At 48.4% G+C, this 22,503-nt stretch overlaps 1 protein-coding gene across 5 annotated transcripts; it reads right to left on the bottom strand.

Annotated features, from left to right (window-relative positions):
• Positions 1-1,432: 1,432 nt before the first annotated feature.
• Clu (clusterin) lies at positions 1,433-13,969 on the bottom strand. 5 transcript variants are annotated; one of them, XM_036199240.1, is made up of 9 exons: positions 13,887-13,969; positions 11,052-11,164; positions 9,011-9,159; positions 7,705-7,875; positions 6,705-7,116; positions 5,772-5,876; positions 2,906-3,135; positions 1,956-2,131; positions 1,433-1,674 (listed from the first exon to the last, which is right to left on the bottom strand). In XM_036199240.1, exons 2-9 carry the CDS (start codon positions 11,143-11,145, stop codon positions 1,665-1,667), a joined length of 1,347 nt encoding a protein of 448 aa, XP_036055133.1. In that variant the 5' UTR covers positions 11,146-11,164; positions 13,887-13,969; the 3' UTR covers positions 1,433-1,664. The 5 variants fall into 5 exon arrangements, with proteins under 5 accessions (XP_036055133.1, XP_036055137.1, XP_036055136.1 ...); XM_036199244.1 differs by lacking the exon at positions 13,887-13,969 and adding an exon at positions 13,538-13,617; XM_036199243.1 differs by lacking the exon at positions 13,887-13,969 and adding an exon at positions 12,713-12,803.
• Positions 13,970-22,503: the final 8,534 nt, after the last annotated feature.

Raw genomic sequence — 22,503 nt, 5'->3', positions numbered from 1 at the left:
CCAACCTGTGACAACACCATCCCAAGCCTAGATGAACCCTCATCCACTTCCTGTTGGACCAGAGATGGTCAGTGCCACTGCTGGACCATAAGTCACTGAGCTGGGAAGGAAGAGCTGTGCAGGCACTGAGGCTGCCCGGCCATCACAAAGCAATGTCATAGTATCGGGATCAGAGGTGAAACCGGATTGGTGTGCGGAGAGTGCAGAGGCAAACCGTTCATTGTGAACCTTGTGAGGTTTCCCCGCATGGCGTGCTGTTTGCTACTCCACCGGCAGGGTCAGTGCTGGACTCTGATGATCCAAGCCCTTTCTGTACCTTCTCTTCATCTTTGTGCATCCTAGATTGACCCAACGGTTCTAGAAAAACACCCAACAATGCTCGGTCTGCATAGGACACTGAGCTAGAAGAAGCCTTGGCGTAAAGCCACAGTGAAGCCCCTTGGTCCCTGAATCTACTCTTTACTAGCTTCAGGACTGCAAATAAATGGCCCCTGTCATTTTTTACAGTGTCGCTCTCAATGGCCTGAGATCCCAGCAAGTGACAAACATGATGTACTCAATGGAGATGTAGACTGTGGCTGGTCGGCGGCACCTGCTGGCAGCACCTGGTACTGCAGCTGACCGACAGCTGAGCCTGAGCTGTGGAGGAAAGAACTTTAAAAACCACATGAGGGGTTGGGAGATTTAGCTCAGTGGTAGAGCGCTTGCCTAGCAAGCACAAGGCCCTGAGTTCAGTCCTCAGCTATGAAAAAATAAAATAAAAATTAAAAACCACATGAGCAGAGAAATAAACACCGAATAAGGAGGTAAAGATTCTGTGGAGAGGAAGTGACCAGAGACCACCATGGTCCAGAAGGTGTCCCAGAGTTCCAAGTTCTTACAAATAAAAAGAAAACTGCCTCTCAGTCTGGCCTCCTGCTGGCCAATTTCCACAGTTACACCTTGATTTTCAGAGCGTTCTCTGGGAGACTGCCCCACCGGTCAGGACACAGGGACAGTGTAAGTAAGGGGATTTGAGCTTCAGGAATTTGCCTCATTCAGTGGCTTAGTGGAACATGCCTCTCTCCAAGCCAGAGGACCCCCCAGCTGCCATCAATATCCTTTATTCCCCACTGTATGGTGAGTCCTTTACAATCTCAGTCCTTACTTTTAAGGTTTCTTTTGCATTCACGTGTGGAGCTTTGGGTATCATCCCACCCATCTCTTTCTACCTGTGTTTTGAGATGAGATCTTTCACGGGGGCCTGAGCTCACTAATCAGGTCCTCTCTCCCCCATCTTGACCAGGCTGAGGTTACAAGCATGTGCACCATGCCTGACTTTACCAAGCTCATGTTTGTGGCAAGCACTTTGCCAACTGACCCATCTATTTCTGTTTCTTCCAAAAGAAAACATGCAGCCAGCAGGAAAATCAAGTATAGAAACAGGCCGGGCAACACGGATCACAAGGCGGCTTTATTGGATTAGTTGCGTGGGGAAGTTCTTCCCAGGAGCAGCAAGTGCAGGCATTAGAGTACAGAATCCAGAGGAAGGAGAGGCTGGTGGGGTGGAGGCCTACTCGCTTGGAGACATGCGGAGCTCTCTAGGGATCTGTGGCAACCTCGGGGAGCTGGGGGGGGGGCTTCACTTCTAGAGGCCCCACATGTGGAAAAGCAATGTTTCTGTCTCATTCCGCTCTGAAAACAAAGGAGTGGAGAAGGGAATCAGTATCCCCCTGAGAAGCAGCCACCTACACCCACATTCTTACCACCGAGGAAAAACATTTCCCAGAGTGAAGAAAAGAAAATTCCCAGGGTTTTCCTAGCTTGCCCGTGGGCTCCAGCCACAGGGAGAGGCACTGTGCCCAGAATGCACATTCTGCTCCTTATCTGGACTTCTGAGGACTTTCCAGCCTCCCAGGGTCTCAGAAAGGCTTGTTTATCAGTGCCTCGGGGTCACAGAAAGGCTGCCTACTTACCGGCTTTTCTTACGGTATTCCTGCAGCGCTTTCTCTGCCACTGTGTCCATAAATTTAGGGTTATCCCTAGAGAATTCTTCTGGTAACACCACTGTGATGGGGTCAGAGTCAAACAGCTTCACCACGACCTCAGTGACACGGGAGGGGACTTCGGAGTCTGAAGAGTGGGTTGTCACCTAGGCAGAAGGCAAGTGAGGCATCTATACACGATGTTTAGAGTGTGCCTTTCTTTGTCAAAGGATATGGGATTTCTCTTTGTCCCTTCAACCAAATATGGATCTTCTGTTATCTGTCACTAGTCAAGACGCCTAGGCAATTCAGAGCAAAAATACCCCAGTCTGAAAGAACAAATGTCACTTGAAAATGAGCAGCTGAGCAGGCACTCTAGAAACTGGATTTTCAAATGTTTTCTTATTATCTTATTTTCTTGTTTTCGCTTTGTTTGAGCCTGGTCTCGAGCTCCCCACCCTTCTGCCTCAGTCTCCTCAGTGCTAGCTTACAGCATGCCTGGCCTGAACACACCTTGTACAAACGTTCGCTGTTCTGGGGTTGAAACGGGGAGGGGGAGGTCGGAGCATTAGAGGAAGCTGTTTGCACTGGCTGACAATGAGCCATTCATGTGCCACTTAACTCAATCCCGGGTAAGAAAGCAGCTTTGCAGCCGGGCTGATGAACCGATGGTGCAGGAAAGTTGCTCAAAGTTCCCCACCCTTAGCAAGCCACGGACCCTCTCACTTCCCTTCTCTTGGAAACATCCTTGGATATCTGACCTCAAAGGGTAAAGGCATTTCAATGCTAAAGCATGCATAGGACTTCCCTAGTCCCTGCCAGTGGAATTCATAGGTGGTCTTGTGTGGTACCTTCGTCCCATTCCACCTCTAAGAGGCACACATCATCTCTAGACCACACCTGGGGCCCCGGCCTAAGCATGTGACTGGCACACAACTCACTGTGGAGACCCGAAGGTAGTACTGGTCTTCGCCCTGTGTGAGGTTAGCCAGCTGGGACAACCAGTTGAACTGCTCGTTCAGCTGCTCCAGCAGGGATGACGTGTTGAGCATCTTGGTCTGGAGGGAGTGAAGCAGCTCGTTGTACCGCTTGGTCAACATCTCGGCCACCCCGAGGGAGTCATTCAGCTCCTGGCGCAGGTGAGCCTGCGCAGGGTTGTTGGCTGAACAGTCTGTCCGGAGAAGAAAGGAACAGAAGCCCGAAGGGAGAGTTAGAGGGCGATGCAAATGCCCTTGGGGACCAGCGCCTGCAGCTGGAATCTGCAGCAGAGCTACTGTTGAGTGGAGGTCCACAAACCATAAAGCAGTCCCCCCAAAGGGGCATCAAGGCACTGCTCCCTTCATGCTTTGGGAAACTGTGGTGGCGGTGCTAAGCTGTACTGGAGCAGCATGAGTGAGTTCTCTCTGAGTGGTAGACGGGACCAGTCTTGGTGACTTGTCCCAGTGTGGCTGATCATTCTCTAGGGAGCACCGAGGTCAACTACTCCATGTGTTCAGACCCGGAGTTACTCGCTACCTTAGTTCCTCCTGGGAGTCATTTCCAAATAGAAGGAACCTACTGTGCACTGGACACTCCCCAGAGAAGAGGAACATTATTTACTTAGGTGCACCTACTGTGTGCCAGACACACATCAGGTGCTCCAGGTGTCCTTTTCTCTCAAAGTAGGCTTGGTTTGACCTATGCATCAAAACTCCCGTTTTACCAGAAACAAAACGGGTTTCTAGAAGTAAGAAACTTGCCCAGATCTATAAGAGAAACAATCTGTGGAAGCAAGATTGAACCCACATCTTCAACTCCCCAACCTGAGCTCTTCATCCTGAGACAGTGGTTCTAGAACAATCGCGAAGCTTATTTTTGAGCATGTCTGAGAGATTTGGACATTCTGGTTTGGTGCTGGTGGGGGGGAGGGGTCGATCCTTGACTGCCCTCATCCACTCACAGCTGGCCAGGGGGCTCCTGCAGAGAAGAGGGAAATTGCAATGTTCCCTTCTGGTCCTTGAGTGCGCTGCAGATCTCAGGTTTCTAGGACCTACAGAGTGCCCATGTCATCTGAAAACCAGTTTTTCCCCCTTCCCCCCATTATTTTTAAAACATCCAGGAATGGCTATATGAAAATGAAGCAAGACAAGAGAGAAGAGGGCCTTCTGGGCCCTATGTGCAGCTGCAATCATTCATACTAAAACAAGACAAAATGTTGTGTGGGGCAAGACACAGGATTAGAGACAAGAAGCTAGGTTGAGAAGAAATCGGCGAGAAATAACCTGAACATTCTTACTATTGAATATTCCAAACAAGGAAAAGTTCCTGAGGGGCTACACAGTTGGTAGTTCTCAACCTGGGACCTTGCTACCCACCAGGGGATATTCTGGAAGTTCTGAAGATATTTCTGATGGTCACCATGGAGGAAAGGTGGCAACCGGCAGGTGGAACCCAAAGATGCTGTCAAATGCTCAACATTGCAAAGGCCTGCCCCACAGGGCTGAATCAAGACATCCCAGGCTACACGTCCCTGGTAGAACCTATCCATAAAATTGCAAGCACCATAAATAAGAGCTAATGGGTGCTAGACATGATGACTGCTTGAGTGTGGTCTAAGATCATTCAGTCTGATGTAAGAGATCCAGGTGACTGGCTTCCTTGTGGTCAGACTCTCTGTCAATCAACTATCCTGACAGTTTCCTGGGGAAAGCCTGCAGGTGTGGCCATATACTTGTCTACAATTTCACACCTCAACCTTTGGAAACACTAATGTTTGTTTTGTTTGCATGGGCTCCTAACATCGCAGGAGTGAGGCTAGGAATATTTAACCAGACTCTGAAGGCCTGTCCTGGCCAACCACAGGTATGAAGCAACAGCAAGACCACAGGGTTGAAAAGGAAGATTAACCCTTTGTGATCTGAGCAGGGAGCGCTGCAAAGCCTGGGAACCACGGTAAAGACTGGGCTTGAAGCAGGGGCATTTGATCCATAGCCAGACCCAACAAAACTCTGAGGAACGGTTTTGTTCATTGTTTGCATTTTGTTTTGTTTTCCTTAAGACAGAATCTCACAAAGTAGCCAAGACTGGCCTTGAACTCACCATCACCATCATCCTATCTCAGCCTCCCAAGTTGGGCACCATTATGGGGGGGCGGTGTACCACCACACCCAGATTGCCTGGGGAACTGCTGAAGGAAAATATTTCATCTTCTGAGGGACTCATCCACCAAAAAGAATGTGGCAGAGTACCAAGTACCACTGGTCACCAAGACACAGCCCAGGGTCCCGTGGGAGAAACCCCAGGGTGCTATTCACAAGCACAGCCTAAGTGAGATGTCTCATGTCCCATAATCTTAGGAAAGTCACTTAGCTCTTCTACAAGATGAAAAGAGATGTCCCCAGCTCACAAGGTCATTCTGAAGGGTGAGCAAACATCTGAAATGTTTACAACAGTGCCTGGCACGTGGTGAGTGCTCGTTAAACAAAATGCACATTGTCTAAGATTTCATAATACAAAGTTTTTTGTTTTTTTAATAAAAAAAAAGGTCTACTGTACTTGGCACTGTGGACAAAGTAACCAGGGGAATTGCTGGTGGCGATCGTCAAATTCTATAGCGACACCCACCATGGACTGCCATCAAGGTGGTGGGTGCTTTAGATACCCCTCATCTGTGTTAGAACAATCTGCATCTGAACTTGATCCTAAATACAACGGGAGTCGCTCAGTGGTAGAGCACTCGCCTAGCTGGCATGAGGCACTGGGTTCTACTCCAGCTCCCAAATCATGAACCTAACTCTAGAGAGATTATAGACTGGTTCCCCTACTCACCCACAGACAAGATCTCCTGGCATTTCTCACACTGGCCCTTCATCCTCAGGCACCCTGTGGAGTTGTGGTGGATCTCCTTGCACACTGTTCGGTCATCTTCACCTTCTGGACACATGTGAAGGGAGGAAGAGGCAGGCTGAGGCACACAGCCCTTTGGAAGGAAGCCCACCCAACATGACTCCACACCTCTCTTTAGCCCTGTGGTCGGGGGAAGATGCGGCGTGGTTGTTTGCCTGCGCACGTGGGATTTCCCTGTGGCTCCCTGAGGATATCCCCATGGCTTCGTGGCTGGTACAGCCCGTGCAGCCACCGTCTCCATCTGAGGAGCTCTCTCCTGCCATATCCCCTCAGCCATGTGACATGACAGCATTCTCTGCTCTTCATTCTCCTTGGCTGGTGTCCCTCCTAACTGGCCGTGGAGCACCATGGTGCAAACCACACCGTGTAGAACACAGTGTTAGGACACAAAGCACCAATGAAGAATTTTGCTCCTCAGATACTGGCTTCTTGTGTCCATGCTACATTTCATCCTTACAGACACTGCCTAAGGTCACGGCCATGAACATCTTCTTTAAGGGCGAGGAAGGCTGTAATATAGTTCACTGCCTGGAAGGACAGGCTTCACATGCCTCGCCCTCAAGAGTTCCTAAGAAAGAAGCTGTGGTCCTGTAGGAGGCACAACCCAGGTCACACCCTGAGATGGCTACAAAGAACACAGGCTCCAATCTTTACAGTGCTAAATTGAACTGGACCCCACACTGTTGTCTGCATTCCTTTACCCCCATCCTAGCTCCTTGACCCTGTAAATGGAGAGAATACCAGCCTAAGGGGCTGCTAGGAACATAAAAAAATGGCACATGCCAAGCCCTGGAAGGGCCCTAACATCTGGGAGGTTCCTATTCCTTCTGGGAAAGAAAGGCAGGGTTTTCTGACCTCTTATGAAATCCATGTCCGGGAACTGGAAGAGTGGGCTGTGGAACTGGACATCCATGGCCTGTTGAGCCTGGTGTATCATCTCGAAGAAAGGCTGGAACATGTTATGGAAGCTCAGGGGCCCATAGTGGGAGAGAGGCATGAGGCTGCGGACCAAGCGGGACTTGGGATATAAGAAGTGAGGTCTCCTGTGTGGAAAGCCGAAGGGTGAGATGTAGTGGGTGTCCTTGGGCTCGTGGGTGAAGAACCGGTCCTGGAAAAGCGTGTCCATGATGCCAGATGCCCGGGTAAAGCTGTCCTGCATGGCGTCTAGGGCTTGGCTCTGCTGTCGGTCACTTTCCATCAGGGAGTCAATGCGGTCGCCATTCATCCAGAAGTAGAAAGGCGAACTCTGGTTCAGAAACTCCTCCAGCTGGGACCCAGAGAAGCACAGTGAGGTGTTGACTCCAGCCCCCGCATCCTCCTCTGATCACACAGCAGGTGACCCCCGTTCCCACTGTTCTGCCTCCAGGAGGATACTCTGTCAGCTCCTGTCACTCCATCTACCTCTCAGAGACTCACAAGTCTCTTCAAAAGAATCCCCTGTCACCTTTGACCATAGAGGACAGCCACTCCCACTGGGCCAGTCAGCCTTCAGGAAACAGTGACTCTTACTAAGTCCCAACCTTGTGGAGCACACGGGTAGGGACAGAATCAACGCTAGTATGTTAAATATTCTTAATTCCTTCCTCCTAGTTGAGCACAGGTTTCTGCCATACCATGAGGCCATTTCACCCAGCTAGTTCAAGGTCTTCTATGAGATGGTACCTGGCAAGCAGACCTAGGATGATTGTTTACATCTGCACTCATGTCAGACATCACCAATCAACCATGACACTAGAAAGGCAAGGCATCAGGCAATGCTAATCAACCGTATCTGGTATCTGGAAGGAGGCCTAGTTCATGGATTGATTCTCCATGTTCCTCATTCAGAGCCCAGGCCGTGGACATGTCTCCTCACCTGGCGGCCAACGAGACCGGAGCCGCTTCTGCAGACTCGGGCGTAGAACTTCATACAGGTCTGCTTCAGGCAGGGCTTACACTCCTCCCAGAGGGCCATCATGGTCTCATTGCACACTTCCGGGAAGGCCTTCAGTTTCATTTCAGAATCCCTGGTGTCATCTAGAGCATCCTTCAGGAAGATAACAGGGTCAGGTGAGCCACACAGCGTCCCGGCAGACCTCCCTGGTCTATATACAATGTACTGCTGCCGCCCTCACCTTCGCCCTAACCCTCCTGTCCTGCTGCCCCCACTGGGCTCTAGGCAACCTCTCCTTCAAGGCCCAGATGTTCCCTAAGCTTTCTCTGACTATGGCCCCTGACATGCAAATCGAAGCTATCAAACCAGAAGTCACACCAACCACCAAACTCATCACCATGCCCATGGCCCAGTCACTGGCTCCAGGGGATGCCAAAATAAACATTTTAAATCCTGCACCTGAAGAGATATTAGTTTACTGCGGGTGTGTACATTTACATACGGATATGGAACAGAAATGTGTATGAATGGGTGGCTATGTGTATAAATTCTGCTGTATGTGTGTGTGTGTGTGTGTGCACCAGAGCCAACTGAGATGCTCAAATGTAGAAGACAAGTTAAGCAAATGGTGACGCAGCAGCCTCCAGTTATCATCAGTGGTCTCAGCTACTGAAGGACCATTATATTCTAAGAACAGTATCGTGCGGTATAACATTATAATTGTTCTGTTTTGTTGTCGTTGTTGTTGTTGTTCACATCCTACTGTCTCTAATTTCTAAATTAAGCATTGTCATGGATAGGTGCATAAACACACATCTAGAGGGCCTGGTAGTGTCCACTAAGGGTCTGGAAGCCTGCCCCCTGTGGCTAAGGACAGATTACAAAGGTTTCACATTAATTTTTACATATTATAATAAGCACGTTCATGTTCAAAGTGATTCTGAATACAGAAGAAAAGGGTAGTGAAGAGTAACCAGACGCTGCTGCGATTCCCCCTCCCGAGTCCCACACCATGCCCTATCTCCAACAAGGATTAGAAACATCTATTGAAATGAATCTGGGCTTCAGGCCCTGGGCCAGACTTGCAAGGAAACCAGATCCAAGACCTCAGCTCCGAGGCTTTCACAAACAAATGTGTTTTCTCTGTTTCCTTGGTCTAGCCCAGCTTCAGCAAAGCCCTGTAAAGACTGTACTAGGACACCATGGCAACCCCACAAGACATCTGCCCACCATGTCCCCTTCCTCCCCTCTAGCAGGGAGGCCAGGCCCAGGCAAGGCTTGGCCCTACCTCCTTCTTCTTCTTGGCTTCCTCTAAACTGTTGAGCAGTAACTTGCGCTCCGCGTTGGTTTTTTCTATGAGAGTCTTTATATGCTTCGCTCCCTGGACGGCATTTTGAATTTCCTTGTTAATGTACTTACTCCCTTGAGTGGACATTTCTGTATGTGTGTGAGAGAGAGAGAGAGAGGTAGAATGAGTTGACTGGAAGAAAGGGCTGGAGAAAGAGCCTGGGAGCCAGTGGGGCTGTGAGAAAGCCCTGCTCTGATAGGGGCTGTGGGAGCCGTCAAGCTGAGATATTGTCACCACCACCCCAAGCCAGGAAACAGCTGCTATGGTCTCTGCCCTGCCTCTGTGTCTCATCACAGGGCTCATGGTAGATGCCACCCCACAGCTCAGGAACACGCACCACAGAAGCAATACAGAGAAAGGCAGCCATACTGGCCCTGCCATGCCACCCTGAGGAGCCAACTGCCCCAGAGGATATTTCAAGGAAAAGAAGGGGGGGAAAAAGTGATAGTTAACCTCTTAAGCATCAAAATATAATAAAAGTCTGTGGTTGTGGATATAGATCTTTCTGGAGTTCAGCTTAGCCCAGCCTTTGAACTTGTTTGTTCCGGCGCACAGTGTCAGGTGATGAGGACAGGAAGATCAATGAAGCAGCACAGGACACCATGGAGACAGGAAGATAAATGGAGAGCTGTGGTCACCATGGAGACTGTAACCAGGGCACAGCAGCAGGTGACAGAGGCGATGACACATCATGTCACAGCCGCACCACTCACTGGATACTTATCCTGTGTCAAGCACCATTTCCCACACCTCAAATGCCAGGGTCACACACATCCAATGAGAAGGGGAAGTGGATGGGGGGGTGTGGGGGTGGAGCCAAGGGCACGGAGGTTCAATTACGCAGCATGAGTAAGCCTGGAGGTCAATGGTCCCAGCGGTGCTCATGGTTAATAATATTGTGGTCTACCCTTTGCCATGTGCTAAAAGGATATAGTTTAAGTGTCTAAACCGCAACAATAAGGTGAGGTGATGGATAGCTAATAGCTTGACAATGGCAATCATTTCACTATGCATATCAATACCAGAGCATCAGGTTGTATTCTGTAATACATCATTTTGATGCATCAATCATATCTCAGTAAAGCTGGAGTTTAGGAGCCGAGTGATGAGATCAAGAAAGTGGCCCAGAGGTTTACAAGTAGAACGGTGGGTCTCAACCTTGGGTCACACAACTCCTTTGTGTGTGGGGGGGGGGGGGGTGTCGAATGACCATTTCACAGGGGTCACATATCAAATACATTGTATATCAGATATTTACATTATGATTAATAACAGTAGCAAAATTACAGTTATGAAGTAGCAGTAAAAATAGTTTTATGGTTGGGGGTCACCACAACATGAGGCACTGTAGTAAAGGGTCGCAGCCCAGGAAGGCTGAGAACCACTGAATTAGAGTAGAGGGCAGACTCACGCCCAGGTCTGACCCACATGTCTGGGTTTTTAAATGAAAATCCCCACAGAACTGGTCAGCTACGAACAAGAGGTTGGGAGAGAAGGAAGGAGCAAAGTCAGGTTTCCGGTAGAGCCTTGGAAGATGGGGAGGAGGGGGTGATCTCAGATGACTACTTCATGTTGAACTGTATTGTTCTTGCCCAGAGAAGGACACTGGTGGAACCAGGTTTCGGGGGGGGGGGGGGGGGGTTGGGGACACAAGGGTAAAATGATGAAGTTTTAAATGGTCTGGGCACAGCTTTGAGAGAACAGTAAGGGAGCCAGGTGAGGGGACCAGGAAGAAATAAATGAGCGGCTTGGGACATAGAGGTCAATGTCTAGAAGGTACCTAACCACAAAAATAAATTAATTAATTAAAAAAAAAAAAAAGCAGGAGCTTAGAGACTCTGAGGGAATGAAGAACAGGGACAGACCCAGGGTGCAGTATAAAAACAGCCTTCAGCACTTGGGGACAGAGCTGGGGGAGGTGGCCCTACCCCAGACCCCACCACCACCTCCACCTCCACCTGAGTCCCCTTAGTCTACTTGCCGCGGAGCTCATTGTCGGAGACCACCTGCTCCCCCAGGACCATGCCATTGTCCCCAGCCAGCAGCAGTCCCACGCACAGCAGCAGAATCTTCATGGTCAGGAGTCCTAGAGGGCTGTGCAGAAAGAACAGGAGAGCATCATGGTAACACAGCTGGCCGGGCACCTTATGAATTTCCTGCAGCCCGCCATAGCTCCCTGAGAAAGGAGGTGGGGTGGGATTGTAACCCGCGGCCCTCATCTGTCTGTCCCCCTCAGCTAGCATGACTGCAGTTTATCCCTGAGGAACAAGGGGGGGGTGGTGTTGGGGAAATCCCTCTCCTATCCCCTTCAAGGAGCCCCTCAGAGCCCCCAGGGCTATCTAAGAGGTAACATTCACCCCCTTCAGTCAGCACCAACGGAAATTCAATCCATTTGGCGATCTCTGCGTGAGGGGTTTGCTGGGCTGAATATGGATTCAAGGGGTCAGGGTGGGGGAAAGACGTAAAATACGGAGGAAGGAAGGACTGTGCAGGAAGCAGAGGAAGAGAGCTAGAGAAGGGAAGACAAAGCCGGAGACCAGCAATGGGCCCCCATGAAAGCCCCTTCTTCAAGAGGACAGACCCATCGGCTCCAGCAAACCCCTTTCACATGCCTGCTCCCTCTAAGCCTGAACCAGCATGCTCTGCCAAGGTGCCCCTGCCACCACTGGGCTGGCTGCCCTGAGCCAGGGGACACAGGCTGAAGCCCCAGGATTACACAATGGATCCTTTCCCAGAAGCTGGATTGTTTGCATAAACACCACACACACACACACACACACACACACACACACACACACACACACGCTTTGTATCTCCAACCCTACACAGAACGGCTTATCTGGGCTCACCGACTTCCCAATTGCCACAGGAACGGAGAAGGGTGGAGCGGTCTTTCTTCCTGAAAAGGCTCACTCTGAAACATGCTCTCAGCTGGACAGGCCCATCAGCATACTGGGTAGATCATTAATAGGGAAGGCCTCTACTGAGGCGTAATTATGGACACAGAGGCAGAGGAGCCGTGTGGGAGAAGAGACAGGTACTTTCCCCTGCGGTGGGTGGGCAGCTGCACCAGCCTGGTTTCATATCCACTAGGAAGGTCCTGATCTCACAGGTCTCCCAGATGCTCACCGAGGCCTGAAACGCCTCAGGAAGGGACAGACCCTTTGCCACATCAGAGATGAAGCCACAGAAAATACCTGTGGGTGGGAGAAGCCTTGAGTGTGACTTTGGGAAAGAATCCTTTTAACAGCCTTGGAAATGGGTTCTGACCAGAGGATAGTATGACGCCCAGAAGCAGGGCAGGGTAGCCAAGGAAGACCATTGAATGGGAGGGAGGTGAAATAGTTTCAAGATGAGCTGCAGTGGCTCTGGGTCCTGCCAAAGGAGACCTGGGGCCTGGAGAGCCACCAAGCTCCCAGATAAGAAAGGGAGGGTGGCTCTTCCACCCAGCCTCTGCACTTCTACAACAGTGCCAAAGCCTAGGTACGGCTGAGTCTCCCAAGACACACTGTAAGCCAAGAGCCACCCCAGGATGAGTGTCCAGCACTCCAAAACCCCATTTTAATATTCTTTCCGTGACATCAAAAGTCTTACATCTCTCCGCCTCAGTTTCTTTATCTGTAAAATGGACCCGATACAGACCTCAAAGGAGTGATTGATGGATCCTCTACTCTGTAAATCTCCTAAGTACAGACTCCTCTGACGTCTGGTGGTAATGCTGACTCTGGGTCAGAATTTGCTTGTCTCAGAAGCTTCCAGGTGCTGCGGTGCTGTTGGTCCAAGGACAATGCACACAGCCCAGTGCCCCCTCCCTCTACACTGACTCACTTCCTCCCATCATTCGGAGGCTGGCCTGCTGCCTGGCTGCCAACTGCCCTGAGTGGATGAGCCTCACCAGGGCTAAGGACCTCCTTATCTAATAGGACAACCCTATCTTTTCCCTTCTGGCGTATTTTCCCCATTTATTTTCGATGTATTTTTATGAACCATCCCTTTATAGGTCCTGTTTTCAAATATTCTTTAAAGTCACACATTTGTGGCTGTCTAATATTCCATTGACTAACACTTGCGGTTTATTTTATTATTCTCACAAGGTTGTATGTACTCTCTTGAGCTCCCTGTTACAGAACCTGCATAGACATTTGGGTTCCTAACTTCTTCCTTTAAAACAGCAGCAGCAGCAGTTTTTAAAATTGGATCCAGAAATTCTGAAAGCCATCGGGCTTCAGTTCTCATTCGTTTAACGTATAAAACGATCTGGTGGGGTCAGACGTCTCAGGCCTGGTGGAGCAATTCTCTGAAAGACTGAATGCATTCAGCCCTGTCTGTGTTAAGCAGGACTGAATGGCTTTAGCGTATCCTTAAATACACATCTTATTTATTATGTGCTGTCCCAGGAGTTGGAAGGGAGGTGCAAACACGGTGACTCATGCATGGAAGACATCAGCCGCCCACCAAGATACGCACCTGCACGCAGCACGCAGCCACTCGCGCCCCTACGCCTCCCGAGACGCAGCGCAGGCTTCAACCCTCAGTTTCCCCATTTTTGCAAAAGAAAGATCTTTGCATGCGGCCTATTGAACAACCTTGAAATTGTGATCCCGGCTAATGAACACCGGGACTCCCGAGTCTGAGCCAGCGCGCAGCCCCTAGTGCAATTCGACCCGAGGCTCGGCTGCCTGGTGATGGGACTCTGGCCTCCTCCCACTTCCCCACGGTTGCGCCATCTCTCCACCTGGCTGCTGTCCTCGTCCTCCCGTCCCTCCCCTTGTGGCTTCAGCACAGCGCTGGGGTAGGAAAGGTGTGGATGTCTCACCGGTCTGCAGCGTCGCTCCAGTGCGCTCCTCCTGGTGACGCTGGTAGTGAGCACCAGGGAAGCGCCCTATTTATAGTGCTCGGCTCAAGTACACCCCCTACGGGGCTGGCTGCAAACCTGCATGACTCACGCCCAGAGAATGCCGGGGAATGCACCAGGAGCTTTCTGGAAAGCCTGGAAGTGGGGGTGGGGGTGCAGCACTCGGCGGGGGGCGCCGGGGGGCGCCTGGGCATCACAAATGACACTGCTGGTGCCAGATGGACCCTAGATAGGTGGCTGCTCTTTTCCCTGCGTGCTACCGGAGGCCTCACAGCCAGGCCCTAACAGAAGAGCCTTAGAGGAAGAGGGGTACACACACTATTCTGGCCTAGTCACGGTCCACCCTATTGCACATCCATCTTCCACATTAACCCATTAACCGCTGTCCCTTTCTTTCCCCCCATTTAAGTGGGAGAGTATCAGAAACACTGAGGATGACACAGGCATTGTGTTAGGGAAGAGCGCACACTTGGAATAGTTGGCTCTCTAAACGCTGCGCTGGGCTGCTGGTCCCTTGGCAGACAGGTGGAGGAAACAGAAACGGCTTAAGAATGAACAAATTATACACCAGGAGCCCAGAGGGCCTTCCCTGTCTCTGGGATCCATAGAACCTAAGCATTGTTCCCATACCAGTGGAACCCAGTCAAGCAGGGTGGGCTTCACGGGTTCTGGCCTCACACCTAAATTCAAGCACACTGTTCCACTTTCTTCAGTGGTATGGGCACCGGTTAGGTGCCCATGTTTCTGTAAATAACTTGCCTCTCCATGCTCCTGTAAGCAACCCTAATGAAACTCATGAGAGAGGAAAAGAAGAGAAAGAAGAGGTTATGGGAGGGGAAGAGGATAAGAAAGAGTAAATAGGGGTGTCTTAATAAGATCAAAATGCATCGTATACATATATGGAAATGTCATTATTGAACTCATTATTAAGTATAATTAATATACACGCTCATAAAAATTTTAAAACAAAAACTACTTTGTCTCAGACTTGTCATTCATATCGGTTTCTGAACAAGGAGCCTGTCAGGGAAGTTCTCCACTAGGCCCTGCTGGTTAAGTAGCTGGTCTGTGTCCAGAGGTGCTGAGACGTTCCCCAGCTGTTTTCTTCGGAGAGCAGGAACACCTGTTACTGGGATCTCTGGAAAGGAAAAATAGTCTAGAAGCCTCTACCATGTTGCTACTTCTTGGAGAAGAAGCCAAGCTTCCAACTCTGGACTCTGGAACATTTGTGTGTCAAGAGACAGGGCAAGAGCCTGGCATTCCTCTCAAGCTAGTGCGGACCCAGTGCAGGTAAGGCCATCTGGGCGGCAGGCCTTGAAAACGGTGTAAAAGAGAAAGGACTTGAAGGAGAGATGTGTTGTCAGGGCCTGGGTGCCCCTGTCATGTCTATAAGGGAACAGCTGGGAGGCCAGATTTCCACTTGCCCAAGGCCAGAGGCTATGGTGATCTGGACCTTTCCCAAAAGGCAGCCTACAGGAAGTGTCTAGGCCTAGGCAGAAGTGGGCTAAGGCTGGCTACAGTCCCAGTGGTGCCTACAGGTACCTGGTACCTTTGGATGAACCACATTGCCCTCAGGCCTTATTTTCTTCAGTCTGGGAAGGGTGGATTTGAAATGTGTCCTCTCTAAGGCTTCCTTTAGCTAGTCTGATCCAATGCCAAGTTTGAGAAGATAACTAACCAAAGAACAGCGTCAACAGGACCTTGGGGGAATTTTTCTCCCCTAGAAACTTCTTTGTTTTTCCTTAAGAAGAAAAAAAAAGAATTCTCAGTAACAGCTACATTTTCCGTGGACACTGGTGTCCTTGTAACTTTTTTTGTTCCACAGCTCCTCTCTGTTGCATGTTGTGGGCACAGACTACAATAGCTATGTCTGTAAGAACTGTTCTTTGGAGGTCAGGCAAGAAGGTCTGCTTAGTCAGCTGAGGTAGGGATCCGGGAAGAGGATGATAAGGATTCCCCGGCCACGATTACAAGTGGCCACTTTTCTCCAGTTCCCAAGTATACACGATTTGGAAATTCAGCTTTGAGAAAACTGGCACAAATCTTGAATGCACCACTTGATTTGTGTGGGCTTCTGTGTGTTTATGGATGTACTCGTGTGTGCAGAGGCATATGTGTGTATTTGTGAGACCACAGGACAACCTCGGGTGTCCCTTCTCAGGAATTGTCCAACTGTGTGTGCTTTAGACAGGATCTCTCACTGGCATGAAACTCACTAGGCAGGGTAGGCCAGCAGCTGACCAATGAGCCCTGGGAGCCTCCTGTCTCTACCTCCCCAGCTCTGAGATCATGAGTATGGGCCACTTTTTACACAGGTACCAGGGATCTAACCCAGGTACCTCATGCTTGCATTGGATGAACTACTTCATCTCCCCAGCCCTGGCTTTTCACAATTCTAGGAAGATTGCCGGAGATAGCTGGTTTGACCCTCACATAAGATCTTCCTTCAACTCAGCATCCCTGCCAGGTGCTCCCTTGTTTCTCTTTGGAGGCCTCCAACCTGAGAAGGGACTACTTCCCTTGCAAGCAATAAGTTCTTTAGGAAAGCCATTGATACTTAGGGCATCTTGGCTGAAGCCAGCTGGCTCCTGTCAGGGCTGTCCCTAAGCTCAATTCTGTCCTCAGAACCACACAAAGAAATGCTACTTATATCTCCCAAAGGCCATCTGATGGTTGAAGGCACCTCAGTCTGCTTCCCTTGGAGGCCTGGAGCTTTGGATCTTCCATGCATGTCATCATTTGCAGACTCTTCCAAGCTTCGACCTTCTGACTTTGCCGCTCTTGAAACCCCAAAACCCAGCCCTGAGCCTGCCAATGCCCGAGTGACATAACCATGCAGAGCAGAATAGGACCACCCACTTCCCTGTCCTAAATACTCCTCATTAGCATTGGGCTAGATGCTGAGTCATGGGCTGACTCAGAGTTCATCAGCTTGTCAGCTGGGGTTGCTGTTTCCCACTGTTCTCCCACTGTGGACTTTTGAAGCCATGGCTGAGGCGTTCAGCTGGTTTTCTTTTCTGTGAGGTTGTGGGGAAGAGTGCTGGAGTACGTAAGAGCTTTGTGGTGATCTCCTTTCCTCTTTAAGCTTTGCTCAGCATCTCGGGCTGCCCAAATGTCTTTGCATCTGAGTTTTCACTTGGTGCCCTTCCTACACACCCCACAGTCCTGCCCTTCGCCAGCTCAGTGAACTCAGCATGCAACCAGGCAACTTCAGTTACCCACACTAAGAATCATTCTTTAGGCAGTAATTATTTAAGGGTACGTTAAGTCAATCATAGGCCCATGATGTCATCATGGGCCATAAAATTATAAATAACTGAATCTGCTAAGGGTTTATGAAGAAGGAGCCTCAGCATCTATCTTTTCTGGGCATCACTGAGGTCCAGAAACATCACATCAATTGATCCTTCTCATCTTCCCATTTGGGATTGCCCAGGAGAGAGAGCTGTGGCTAGGCAATCATGAATTACTTATTACGTGCTTGAAATAGGTAAGTGTTCCTTAATCAACTTTACCATTCCTCGTGCTGCAAACAGGCTACATTGTGTTTTACTTCAAAATTTCTCAATCCCAGTCTTTATCTCCTAATGTTAAGTTAATGAGCCTTGAAAAACAATTGACCCACAGTTCTGCCTCAGATGGATATATAATTTTATATTAATATATATTAGTACATATATTATATGTGTATGTATCCAGGTAAAAGCAGCCACAGTTTAGGAACACCATTTGCAAATTGTTGGCTTAGGCTTTGCTGTGTTTGATCTTCTCTATGTCATAGTGTGTAGTGTTATTCCCTTTACAGAGAGCATGGGGGAAGAGGACTCAGAGGACCCCTAGCAGGCATTGGCTCACTCTGGCTGAAGCCCCTGTGGTTTCCTCTATACAGATGCCTTCTACGTCTTATTTCTCAGACAATATGTGATATGGTGTCCTTCCTTCCACAAGCCAACTCACCAAACATCTGAAAGCCCAAAATGTGTCTGGCCTTCCCTATGTTTCCTTCAACCTCTTCATATGGGGTGCCAAATACCCAACTCTCTTCATCCCTACCCCAAACACGCTCCATTTTGCCTTTATGTGTGGCTTTAGACTAAACACAGGACACCTGCCTGAGTGCCCAGGTGTGGCAGTAGCACACACTTTCTATTTGTGACTTCCTGGGTCCTAGCTCTGCTCCTCTTTGTAAAATATACAAAGTACACATTACTGTTGCTGGGGGATTATCTTTCTGTATGCTGTGAATATATATTGTTCCCACTGGTTAATAAATAAGCTGCTTTGGCCTATGGCCAGGCAGCTTAGAGGCAGATGGGAAATCCAAGGAGAGAGACAGGAAAGAGAAAGGCAGAGTCTGGGAAGATACCAGCCAGATGCCCAAGAAACAACATGCCAGGTAAACCACAGAACATGTGGCAAAACATAGAGTAAAAAATATGGGTTAATTTAAGATATAAGAGCTAGCTAGCAAGAGGCCTGCCATAGACCATACAGTTTGTAAATAATATTAAGCCACTGAGTGATTATTTTATAAGCGGCTGCAGGACCTTGGGGCTGGGTGGGACCAGAGAAACCTTCCGACTACATAATGTGCTTCTCACACTGATGTAAGCTGACCTGTGGGGCAAGCTTGGAGGACACAAAGACACAAGACACTGCTGGCTCCGTATTCCCTCAAAGATTTAAAGGAAAAGATGAAAACACAGTCAGTAGCCGTCTCCCTTTCTTTACCTGTCTTATTACCAGCTTCTCTTTGAACTTCCTGCTTCTAAAGTAGTAGATGTTTATTTACAAGTATACATTTACATGTAGCGTGTGTTTTTACAAACAACTATATAAGTAAAAAATAGATTGGTGTCTTTTTTTCTCTTCTTTTAAAGATCAATATTGAAGACATTGAAGAGATGGCTCAGTAGTTAACAGCAAGCACTTGCTGCTCTTGCAGAGGACCTAAGTTCAGTTTCCAGCACTCACATGGTGGTATACAACAGCCTCTAGCTCCAGTTCCAGGCAACCTGACTCCCTCTTCTGGCCTCCTCGGGCACTGAACACTGCACAGACACACATAGTTTTGAAAACAATATTAAGTCATATGCAACTTGCTCTCTTTCACCTAATGAAATATCATAGACATCACTTTGAATCAATACATAGGAAGACCTAACCCAAATATTTCTGGGCAGCTTCACAGCATCCCATGGTAAGACTAAATATGTTTTATTTAATCATTCTCTTAATCCAATTTTGCCTGTCTAAGCACTGCCATAAATCACCACCTTCCACATGACTCTGAATTTGTTGATGCCCTTGTTGCTCCCAACAAGGTGAAGATACTGACAGATGAAGCAGAAGCAGATAGCTCATTCTTTCTTTCTTTCTCTCTTTCTCTCTTTCTTTCTTTCTTTCTTTTTTTTTAATCTCTATGTGTGAAGTGTGTGTACATGTTCACGTATGTGTGTATGGGTTGTTGTATGTGTTCCATGGACCATGAGTGGAGGTCAGAGAACAGCCTTGGGTGTCAGTTCTCACCATCTACCTTATTTGGGACAGGATCTCTTGTTCTCTGCTTTGTACCAGCCTAGCCACACTCCAATCTCTCTGTAGGAGCGCTGAGATCTCAGATGGGCATGGATATGTCTGGATGTGGGTTCTGGGCATGCAAACTCTAGTCCCTATGCACTGGAGAGGGCTCATTCTTAACATTCAGATACATTGTCTGTTGACTTTCCTCCAAGGGTTTCTGGGACTTTAGCTTCTCTAAGAATGCCTCTTCCCCCGACATGACCACCATGATAGATGTTGTCCTTTGGATGTGCCAGTTGGGTGAGTTGAAAAGTAACATCTTCCACCAAGATTATTGTTGCCTGCCAGGATCATGAGTTTGAGGGAGGCTAGTCTGAGCTACATAGCAAGTTCAGACCAGCCTGGGCTTTTTAATGAGACCCTGCCTCAAGATAAAAGAGAGAGATACAGAGACAGGGAGAGAGTCAGAGAGACAGACAGAGACAGAAAGAGACAGAGAGGCAGACATCTGTCATAATCTCTTTGTATATTTACTGATTTCAACTCTTTGTTTTGAAATAAAATTTCCTTTTCTGTGTCTTGGCTATCCATATTGTGTGTTTATTTTAACAAGTTATTTGTGTTTTTCTATCAATTATAAGAGTTTTTAAGTAAACAAAGGAAAGTAATCCTTTGTGTATACCAGGTTCTCTTTCTTTTATTTTTATTTTTATTTTTATTTTTATTTATGTGTCTGTATGTATTTGGGTGTGTGTCATGTACCCAGGGAGGTAGAAGAGGGGCATCAGATGCCCTGGAGTTGAAGTTCTAGGTGGTTGGGAACTGCTTGGCATGAGTGCTGGGATCCAAACTCGAAGCCTCTGGAAGAACAGCAAGGACTCTCAACCCCAGAGCCATATCTCCAGCCCCCTTTTCTAACAAACTATCATGTATTTGTCTTTTTCCTTTGATTGTGGGGCTGTCTCCTGTTTTTACACAATAAAATGTGTTTATATTTTTCTGTAGTCTTTGGGTTTCCTATCTTGTTGGAGAATTCCTTCCTTCAATTCAAAGACAGACCACTATCCTCCTCGTCTTCAGTTAGCTTCTATTGTGTTCTGTTTTTTATCTAACCAAAATGAAATACATGCATGTAGACTCTGTGTGTACAAGTGTGTGTGTAGGAGGGGGGTAAAGTAGTGTTCTAGCTTATTTTATTCTAGATTAGTAACCTAATAAGTAACATTATTATTAGTGAAACTGTCTTTGTTACTTTTCCATTTGCTATGGTAAAATATTCTGACAAAAGCGACTGAAGGGAGAAAGGGCTTGTTTAGGTTCACAGTTTGAGGGTACAGTCTACTATGGCTGGGAAGTCACCGCAACAGGAGCTTAAAGTAACTGGCTACATCGCATCCACAGTCATGAAGCAGAGAGCTAGAAAGACCAGTGCTCAGCTCGCTTTCTTCTTCCTATACAGTCCAGGATCCAGCCTAGGGAGTGACGCCACCCACAGTGGGCAGGTCTTCCCACTTCCACTGACCTAGTCAAGAAAATTCCCTGCAAGCATACCCAGATGCCTGGCTCCAAGAGATTCTAGACTTCATCATGTTGACAACTAGGATGAACCATCACACTACCCTTCTATGCCAAGTTAATATGTCATTTCTGCATACGCGAAGTTTCTCAAACAAACTTAGAACTACATCAAACTTCCTAGTCTGTTCATCTGATCTGTTTCTTTACGTGTGTGGAATACATTGTTTTAATTACGTAGATTTTCCTTTAATTTTTTTTTTCAGTTCTTGCATATGAAGTCATTTGTATAAAAATGATGTTTCCTAGTTTAAAGAGATACTATAGATGCATTCAATTTATACTTTATTTTGGAAATATTCACATTTTTATGTTCCTTTTTCCTGTTTAGGTGCACAGTATGGCTACAAGTAACTTAAACTATCATTGTTACTATTTACTTTTAGTTAACAGACTAGTGATAATTATGACATTTTTTCACTCTTAGGCCTTTGTCTAACACATCCATGGTGTGAATCTTACACACCAGTGGGCCTGTACAAAGTGCAATCAGGTAGCTAAGAGAAACCGACAACACTCACATAACTTTAAACACAATATTTTAATAATTGTTCCATTTTATTGCACTTGTTACTCAACTCATCTTTTACCATGTCTAACTTAGGAGTTAAGTTTTACCACAGGTCTATGTATCTGTGGTTTGTGCTGTCTACAGCTTCAGGCTTCCACCGAGGGCCTGGAGACCTATTCCCTGAGTATAAAAGGGGGATCGCTAAGTGTGTGTCTTACTGGTTCTGGTTCTCTGCAGAGCTCTGAGTACCATCCATTGATGGTGTTCCCTACACAAGGCTGAAGAGGTTGTGGGTATGGAAAGACGGCTCTGTCTGGTAACCAGGAGGAGGGTGGAGACTCCTGAGCACTGAGGCTTCTGTGGCAGGTAGCAGGAAAAGTGGAGATGCTGCCAGAGGCTCCCTTGGTGGGAGATGGGGGGGGCGGTGCAAGAGAGCAGCAGGCCTGGGGAGGTGGTGAGCCAGAGGAGGAGGAGGAGGAGGAGGAGGAGGAGGAGGAGGAGGAGGAGGAGGGAGTGAAGCTTCCAGGAAGAGAAAGGAAGGATTTCCGCCTCAAGCAGAAGAGAACTGATGATGTCCATGGAACTCTCTGGAAGCCTTGAAAGCAGGAGGTTGGTAACACCTCTCAGGAATGCTGGGCTCCCCATCTGCATAAATCCCTGGTGCATCAACCATCAGTGGTCATACTTCTCCCTGGAAAAGACTTTTGCCTTTAGCCATTTCCTTTGGCTTTCAACCCAGGTGGCCTATGTGTGTGTAGCCATCCACTGCCTGCCACAGCGGGAGGTGACAGTGGTGCCAGACAGTCTCCCCACCCCCCTCTAACTACCGCGACCCAGGCCTCTGCTCTGACCTCCAAGCTCTCACCTCTCCCAGTGGCCCTGCAGCCTCATCCTTCAGTGAGAGGTGCTCCAGTTGACCCAGGCCCAGCCCTCTGGTTGTGGGTAGAAAAGTACCTGAACTTGCAGATG

The sequence above is a fragment of the Onychomys torridus genome, chromosome 9 (assembly GCF_903995425.1).
Source record: "Onychomys torridus chromosome 9, mOncTor1.1, whole genome shotgun sequence".
In the NCBI taxonomy this organism is placed as follows: Eukaryota; Metazoa; Chordata; class Mammalia; order Rodentia; family Cricetidae; genus Onychomys; species Onychomys torridus.
This window is presented reverse-complemented; position numbering and strand designations above follow the sequence as displayed.

Excerpts from the sequence above, each read along its gene's own strand:
- Clu (XM_036199240.1), bottom strand. The coding sequence starts at position 11,145 with ATGAAGATTCTGCTGCTGTGCGTGGGACTGCTGCTGGCTGGGGACAAT. Across the intron at positions 7,117-7,704 it reads CCGGTCTCGTTGGCCGCCAG|CTGGAGGAGTTTCTGAACCA; the intron begins GTGAGGAGACAT and ends TCTGGGTCCCAG. Across the intron at positions 5,877-6,704 it reads GGACATGGATTTCATAAGAG|AAGGTGAAGATGACCGAACA; the intron begins GTCAGAAAACCC and ends ACATGTGTCCAG.